An 8,560-nucleotide genomic window follows, 5' to 3' on the forward strand; every position below is an offset into this window, starting at 1 on the left:
TGTACTCTCTGCACGAGGGCGCACTCTGGCTTCGAGTATGAATTAGAACATACTGCAATATTCGAATTAGGGTTTAATGACAATTAAAATGTGAAACGGTAATACTAACCATCTGGAATTAAAAAAAATATATATACTGTTTCATCCTTATTGCAATGTTAGACATTGTGCTGTTTATCGTCTTTCTGGCTCATTTCAGATAATTATACATAACAATTATACATTTATTTTCAACCAAACATTTTAACATTGCTAATGTTGTGATTGTAGGTAACGAACTTATCTTCCACTCGCTCCTGTTTTAAAGATAAACGCACGAGTTTATTTTAGCTGTAGATTTTTTTAAAGTAGGTTCAACAGTGTTAAGTTAAAGAGCACAAACTTTATCATTCAGTTACACTGTGCACATTCCTTTTAAACACTTACTTGAAATGCTTTGCGTCGTCCATACAATCCTTGCTTGAATCATGCGCACGTAAGTGACGTGGATCAGCTGCGAGTTCTTGATTGACAGGGCAAGGCCACTTCAGGGGCCAATCAGATTTCAGCTCTGGCCAGTGCCCCTCTGGCCCCGCCCCTGGGTCCGTGTGTGAAGGCATGTTATTTCAGAGCCCACACTGGATGTTTGCACTTCTAAAAATATATTTGTTTCACCACAAGATAATTGAAATGAAAACATGCAAGTAAAAAAAGGTAATTAAACCAGTGAAAAACAAACAGTGAGCTGTCAACACCTAAAATGAACACTTAGAAGGAAACGCATGAAATGCTAAAACATGCACATTTAAATGTACTTTTGCTTTAAAACAACAAAACCTTGAATTAATATGCATTGTAAATATAGAAGTCTACACAATAATACATACTTAACTTTTTCCCCGCCAGCGTTATTTTTCTCCTTTTTTTATTACATTGTCAGCCAGCGTTTTTGACCATTAAAAAAAAAAAAAAATGTCATGGCTCGTTTTGTATGAATATTTGAACATGCAATACATCAAAAGAAAGAACAGATCCACTTCTTTTAAGTTTTATTCGAGCTTCATGCATTCTTTTATCATCAACACTTGAATATGGGTAAGTTTCATAGGAAAAAAAGCACTATTTTAAGCAAAAAAAAAAAAAAATTTTTTTAAAAAATGCTGTCTGGATTGGATTCAGAATGATGATCAAAACACAAATGCAGTAGATCGAGTCCAACACCCCTAATGCTTGCACAGTCCTATAGCTCGTCCTGGGTCGACATTTAATACGGCAATTTTGATTATTATGCTGTTTAATATTGATGATCACGTTATTTTACACATGCATATGTACATATGATATCATTTGTTTCTGTTTCTTCTTCACCTATGTTTCAAGCAGCACTCTTTCAGAAGATGCGTAATAGCGCCCCCTACCGCATAACAGTGAAAACACAGAAAGCCAGAAAGTTTTCTCACAAATGACGTAAATTTTCGTCAATGGCGGGGAAAGAGTTCAGATGTGAGTTCACAACGTTGTAAAAGCATTGTGTCCATATTTAACAACAAAACATCTCGCATTCATGTTCACATGCTGTGAGAAGAGTTTTCAGTGCAAAAGAAGTAACATTACAGTAAACGCAAGACTACAGATCTCAATGCATCAGCTTACAAAATTAAGCTGTTAAAGATGGAGATTCAATAGCCTGAAGATGCTTCTGATTGACGAATGGGATGTGATCTTTGCTCACAGTGGGCAAGGCTTTCTCAAATGAGTCAGTAGTTCACTTGAGTGTGTGAAGCTCCTCTCACATGAAGAGCACTGGTACATCTTCTCTCCCGCGTGTAATCTCTCATGCGCCCTCAGGTGTCCCGACTGAATGAAACTCTTCCCACAGTGCGAGCACCTGTACGGCTTCTCTCCGGTGTGAATCCTCTGGTGTCGTCTCAAGGAGTCGGCGGTTTTAAAAGAGTTCCCGCACTCGCAGCACTTGTGAGGTCTTCCTCCGATGTGCATTTTCTGGTGCTCGTTGAAATACTCCAGTTGTGAAAAACTCTTCCCGCAAAAAGAGCACAGGTGAGGCTTCTGGTTTGCATGCATCTTCAGGTGTCTTTTCAGTAGTTTGGCCAAAATGAAGTTCTTATCGCACTGATCGCAGCTGAAGGATCTCACTCCAGAGTGACGGCGCAGATGATTCCTGAGGATGGATGTGGATGTGAAACTGCGTTCGCACTGAGAGCATGTGAAGGGTTTTTCTCCAGTGTGAACTCGCAGGTGTCTGTCAAGGTTTGCTTTCTGCGTGAAGCTCTTTCCACACTGACCGCACGTGAACGGCCTCTCTCCGGTGTGGATTCTCATGTGTTTATTGAGGTCTCCTTTATGCGGGAAGCTCTTTCCACACTGCGGGCAGATGAAATAATTTTTGCCTCCTGATTTGTCTCCAGTTGTGAAGTGAAGCTGATGGTGTTTCTCCTGCAACTCATTCGGTTCCAACACGTCTAAAATGAAGATACGAAAGATTGTCAAAAATCTATTTAAAAGGAAAAATTGTGAAATGTAAACGATTAAACAGAAGAAACAATTAAAGGTGAAATTTAATGGCAGGAAGGCCATTAAAATATTTATTTTTATGTTATTTTTTAAATTATAATAATTACATAATGTTTATGTTCACAAAAACACTAGAAATGGTCTAATAATAATAATATTGTATACAATTCTTATTATTAATAATTATTGATATTAGCTATCAAATTATACATTTTATAATAAAAACAAATGATATAGCAATGACATTAAATGTCAGGAAGGCATATATATATATATATATATATATATATATATATATATATATATATATATATATATATACTGTGTATATATACATGTGTGTGTGTGTGTATATATATATATTTTTTTAGTGTTATATAAATTATATTTACAAAAATACTGGAAGCTGTCAAATAATAATATTATCATAAATAATAAATAATATGTTATAACAATGTTGGTAATAATAATAATGTTATATTATACTACTACTACTACTAATAATAATAATGATAAAATATTTATATATTTGACAGCTTCAAGAATTGTTCCTACTACAGCAACTAAATCAGCTGAAGGATTGTGCCCTAATATTCCTTAGCAGTCAAATAAATAAACACCAACCTGTTTGCTCCTCAGATTCTTCTTGTTTCATTCTGCCGGGTTCTGAATCGCTCAGGTTTTCATTCTCCTCTTTAATAAACTCCATCTTTACAGCAGCCTGTCATGCAGAACTCAGCTGAAGTCATTCTCCACATGAAGGATGTGAATGTCTGTCCTAAACACACCCTAAACCCCTGCTGTGCTCCTCCGCGTTCAGCCTGTCGGAGATGAGTCCGCTCGCTCGCTGTAGAACTCGGCAAACGGAAATGGAACGCGACGTGTTTGAAAAGATTCGAAAAATTGTTTACATTCGACGCCGAAGATTCGAAGCCATAAACATGTGATCTATGACGTTCGATGCTTCAGTCAGCTGAAAACCACGTGACTGTATTAGTAGGTGTATTCGACATAGACAAATAAAATACATTTTATTTAGGTCTATTTTATATGTCTATGGTGTCCCAGACGAGTTCTCCACCGACGGGAAACATAAACTGGAAATATAAACGGAAGATCATTTTTGTTTTTAAATAGTTTATTCTCACATGGGTTGAGTTAGTAACAGGGCTGTTTTCAGAAGAAGTGCCATTTGTACACAGTTAAATATTACAGGGCTGACAATCAGAAACTAACTGACAAATATAATCAATACACAAAAAAGTATTCACAGTTCAATATTTTTGTACTTTGTGCAAAGAAATGTGTTGCAATAATAAAACCAAATATATATATATATATTGATAAAGCTGTAAGAAAAATATACTTATTTTATGATCATCATATTTTAGGAGGTGTCACTACATATTATATCATAACAACCATTGTTTTTAAAGTCGGCATCTCTTTTCTTCTCTATTGTGATGTTATATCCCAAAGAAAACTCTTCTGGAACAAGAACAAATGTAGGGCAAGAAGAGATGTAAAAGAGAAATGTAGAAGAGATGAGCTGCAAGAGGGGGAAGTTATTTTGATTAAAGTATCATATTCATTTTTAATGATGTGCACGGATAAATAATTTCTAATAAATAGTGCAATATTTCTTAAAAATAACTTCATGGTGACTTTAAAATGTGCAAACGATGTAATGTAATGGGGCTGAACATAAAGTGGGGGTGCTTTTTTAGAAGTAAAGAAAAAAAACGTAAAATAAATTAAGTTTTTTGTGCAATTACACAATAGAAATTGACTCCGGTTCGAACTGAAGTTGAACACTGCTGACTGTTTCTGACATTTCCAAATTGTGAGATTGTACTGTTTTGTTGCCATAGACCTCTTGTAGCTCCTCCCTCTTCTAGAAAGGGGGCGGGGAGCACCAGCTAATTTGCATTTAAAGGGACACACACAAAAACGTCGCATTTTTGCTCACCTCCAAAAAGTGGCACTTTTAACATGTTATAAAAGTTATCTGTGGGGTATTTTGAGCTAAAATTTCACATACACACTCTGGGGACAACAGAGACTTATTTTACATCTTTTAAAAAGGGACATAAATAGGTCCCCTTTAAATGATCTTATTTACTTATTGAGATACAGCGATATATTTTATATATATACGTGTAGAGAGTAATCTTGAGTGATCTGTTCAGATCTCGCCGCATCAGTTTTCATCATCATCTGGTCGATGTTTCTTCATATGAGCGGGCAGATTCCTGGATGTGCTGAAACTCCTCCCACAGAGCGAGCAGAAGTAGGGTTTCTCCCCCGTATGAACCCTCAAGTGTTGTTTCAGGTGTCCTGACTGAGAGAAACTCTTCCCGCAGTGTGAGCACGTGTGCGGTTTCTCTCCGGTGTGAATCCTCTGGTGTCTCTTCAACGTGTCGGACGAGTGGAAGGTGTTCCCGCACTCGAAGCACATGTGAGGTCTCGCTCCGCTGTGTGTTTTCTGATGCTTTTTCAAACAGTCCAGCTGAGAAAAACTCTTTCCACACAGAGAACACGAGTGCGGCTTCGAATCCGCATGGATTAGCATGTGTCTCTTCAGGTGTGAGGGCAGGATGAATGTCTTCCCGCACTGATGACAGTGAAACGCTCGGACTCCAGAGTGAGAGCGCTGGTGTTTCCTGAGTCCGTCTGCTAACGTGAAGCTCTTTCCACACTGAGGACACGAGAAGGGCTTCTCTCCACTGTGGATCCGCTCGTGTCTCACGAAATCTCCTTTACGCCTGAAACTCTTTCCACACTGAGGGCAGAGGAAAGACGTTTTGACTCTCGTTCTCTGAGAAAAACGACTTTCCGTCTGTGAGAGGCTTGACGATTTTTCTCCGGTTACGAAATGATTAGGTAAAACCTGCAGTTCAAGGACTTCCAACAGATCTGAAATGACATGATGAAACATTGTAAAGAGTTACACAAAGGGAAAATGAGATTTGAAACATTGTCCAGACATTTCACACATAAACCAAGATGATGAAAAGTGATGCAGTGAGATCTGAAAAATTACTTTGTTGCATTGAAATCACACAAAATTGTTTTATATGCATGTCTGTAAACATAAATCAAGCCAATATCTATCCATCTATCCATCTATCTATCTAATAAGTTAAATAACAGACATTATTATTTATATTCATTATGCGTCTGTTTATTTTCATCTCTTACCTCATATTATTGGATATTTGATAGCTCTTATGATATTTTATATCTGCTGAAATGCATTACGGTTTGTGGCCTGAATGTTCTTCAACAATCATCAGTGAGGAATCAATAAAGACACCAACCTGTTTGTTGCTCAGGATCATCTTTATTCATTCTGCAGACTTCTGTGTCACTCATGTTCTCATCCTCCTCTCCTCGAACATGTCACGTGGACGTCAGTTGTTCCTCCTCTTCTTTTATTCTTCATTTGTACAGTATGAAGACTGGGACATTCCCGAACATTTACAGATGATGTTCAGCGTTACTCTTCTTCTTCTTCTTCTTCTTCTTAGTTGTCTTCTAATTCAGTGCATTTCTGCCATCTAATGGGCTGGAATGTGAAGTGGGCTTTCATTTGATGTGATAGTGATTGTATTTACACAATCCTCTTTCATATCACTTTTTAAATGTGCATTGATGCTTTGGTATTATTCTAAGCAAAACAACCATTGCAATGAAGCACTTAAATTGAAAAAGAAAAAATAAGTATTCTTCTATATGCGAGCGTATGTGCACGAGCATGAAGTATCTTTCGATTCTGGACGCACTGAACCTGTGTGTGATGCGCTTTCGTGTGGTTAACATGGAAACTACAGGAAAGTTTATTAAGACATAATGGATGTGTTAATCTAAAATTATCTTTAGAAATATATACATTCTAAAATTCTCGAAAAAATATTAATTTACACTAAACAATTTAGACTATGTGTGAGATCTGTTCAAAGATAATCGGATCTTTAGTGATGCATGTGTCACTTTCAACCACGAGATGGCAGCAGCGCTACAGCGCACGTTATTGTTTTACTTTATTCCATATTCAAACTTAATTAATCACAGAAACATGCTTTATTGTCAATCCATTTAATAAAAAAAATAAAAAAAAAAATAAATAAAAATCACCAAAAAAAACCAACCTTTTTTTATTCTACAAACAGTATTTTATTATGGAAACGGAAAATCACAGTGCCGCTTATATTCAAGTCACTATGTATGATTTTAGTAGGGGTGGGGGGATAAAATAAAATCACGTCATTGACCCATGTATGTTGTTCTTTGTGTAGTTTTGTGCAACTATGAATACAAATCTTCTTCTGAATCTAGAAGGATCTCTAACACTAGCCTATTGTGTTTTTGCATAGATATTGTCTGTTTTTTTGCATGCTGGACTCAAGCACATGTCCTGTCTTGTTTATTTACTTCCTTCTCTGACTCTCTGTTATGATAAAACATTGAGGGAGGAAGATAAAACCTGTCCCACTGGATGTGTTCTCACAGAGAGAGGGAGAGGAGGTCAATCATGTTTCCTTTTATTAGACATGTCATACAATGGGGCCCAAAAGTCCAAGGCCACTATAAAAAATCCTTTTATTCTGCAGTCACACTATATGTTTGTTACAAATTATATTACTAAGCATTTGTCCAGTTGTGCATGCTTTAATGACAGCAGCACTCAAGCCGTCTTCAACAAAAGGAACCCAATGTATTGAATAGAACATAAGAGCATTTCCTCCACTGTTTTTCTGAAAGGTCACCAGGAAGTGAAGAGAAAACAGCAGAAAGACTGAATCATGTTTCCAGGCAGCAGCGCTATAATGAAGATCACCTTTACATTCGTGCTGGACAGTTTCCTTGTTCCTTGTTATTCACTCAAAGCTTCTGCAGCTGATGTATTGTCAAGCTCATGTTTGACTTTGTGATTGTTTGAGAAGGGCTGGACATCATTCTCATAAACAGGACATTAATCTTCCTCATAAATAACATGTTAATGATTATTTAGTGAACATTAGCTCTGCTGGGGAAATTTCCTACAACCTTCTATCAAAGCATGACTAAGCATGACTGTGTTTGCATATATAAACACACACACACACACACACACATATATATATATATATATATATATATATATATATATATATATATATATATATATATATATATATATAAAAAAAACAACTTTTATTTAACCCTTTACGTGCTAAAATGTATTAGAAAATGTACTTCAAGGGACAAGAATATGCTTTTCCAATCTTGTATTTACCCAAAAGGCTTCTTTTTTTTAAATATAGTTTGGACAATATAAATGTATTTATAAAAAATATGTAAAATTTAACAAAAACGTGAGGAAAATAAACAATGTATTTCTTAAAAATATATTTCTGACAACATAAATGTATTTATATAAATATATACATGTTAATAAATGAATTAATAATAAACTAATTATAATTTATACTATTAATAATGATCTAAATAGATTTATATAAATAGATTTTCTCATATTAGTGATGCATTTTTTGCCCTTTTTTGTATTTTTTGTAAATACATTTTTAAATATATGTGTGTGTTTGTGCTGATGGTGCACACAGTTGCTGCCCGTTTAGTTTGTTCCATATTGACCACGCAGTTCTCATTGCAAAAGTGTCTCGATTAAGTCGTCTAATCATGATTCGTGTCTTTATTCAGTGTTTGCAGTCGCCTGTCCTGCAAATAAACTCCCTGTGTTTAATAATGCATGGAAATACAAGCACACGTCAAGCGTTTCTTTAGCTTGTGCATGTGTGTCGTGTGAAGAACATTAAGATAAGACAATGTTTTATTTATACATCATTTCCAAGCAAGCTGTAATTTTGTGTGAAAATTTTATTAAATCCTGCATATGGCATGTATATTCCACACACAAAAAAAAAGTAGCCTAACTCTTTATGTGATGCATGTATGTTCTCTGTTGGAGATTGGCAGTGGACTAATTCAACTAGAGCAAACTAGTTTCAATGTGAAAAGATTTTCTAAAAGCCCACACAGCCAAAAG

General features: G+C 35.8%; 5 protein-coding genes across 5 annotated transcripts in view; all 5 read right to left on the reverse strand.

Annotated features, from left to right (window-relative positions):
* The window catches only part of LOC307144915 (uncharacterized protein), a 262,913-nt gene that overhangs the window by 94,620 nt on the left and 159,733 nt on the right, over positions 1 to 8,560 (reverse strand). The window lies entirely within an intron of this gene.
* LOC307144903 (uncharacterized protein) overlaps positions 1 to 8,560 on the reverse strand; it is a 258,364-nt gene that overhangs the window by 72,706 nt on the left and 177,098 nt on the right. The window lies entirely within an intron of this gene.
* The window catches only part of LOC307144894 (uncharacterized protein), a 178,136-nt gene that overhangs the window by 12,693 nt on the left and 156,883 nt on the right, over positions 1 to 8,560 (reverse strand). The window lies entirely within an intron of this gene.
* On the reverse strand, positions 1,013 to 3,478 carry LOC307144921 (uncharacterized protein). Its single transcript, XM_079847658.1, has 2 exons — positions 3,136 to 3,478; positions 1,013 to 2,459 (listed from the first exon to the last, which is right to left on the reverse strand). The coding sequence occupies exons 1-2, from the start codon at positions 3,218 to 3,220 to the stop codon at positions 1,708 to 1,710; spliced, it is 837 nt and encodes a 278-aa protein (XP_079703784.1). The 5' UTR covers positions 3,221 to 3,478; the 3' UTR covers positions 1,013 to 1,707.
* Positions 3,638 to 6,049, reverse strand: LOC307144923 (uncharacterized protein). Its single transcript, XM_079847660.1, has 2 exons — positions 5,832 to 6,049; positions 3,638 to 5,427 (listed from the first exon to the last, which is right to left on the reverse strand). The coding sequence occupies exons 1-2, from the start codon at positions 5,884 to 5,886 to the stop codon at positions 4,712 to 4,714; spliced, it is 771 nt and encodes a 256-aa protein (XP_079703786.1). The 5' UTR covers positions 5,887 to 6,049; the 3' UTR covers positions 3,638 to 4,711.

Source organism: Squalius cephalus (genome assembly GCF_949319135.1).
Source record: "Squalius cephalus genome assembly, chromosome: 17".
Classification (NCBI taxonomy): Eukaryota; Metazoa; Chordata; class Actinopteri; order Cypriniformes; family Leuciscidae; genus Squalius; species Squalius cephalus.

Coding starts and splice junctions, on each gene's coding strand:
- LOC307144921 (XM_079847658.1), bottom strand. CDS start 3,220: ATGGAGTTTATTAAAGAGGAGAATGAAAACCTGAGCGATTCAGAACCC. Junction 2,460..3,135: donor AGAATCTGAGGAGCAAACAG/GTTGGTGTTTAT, acceptor TCTTCATTTTAG/ACGTGTTGGAACCGAATGAG.
- LOC307144923 (XM_079847660.1), bottom strand. CDS start 5,886: ATGAGTGACACAGAAGTCTGCAGAATGAATAAAGATGATCCTGAGCAA. Junction 5,428..5,831: donor TGATCCTGAGCAACAAACAG/GTTGGTGTCTTT, acceptor ATGTCATTTCAG/ATCTGTTGGAAGTCCTTGAA.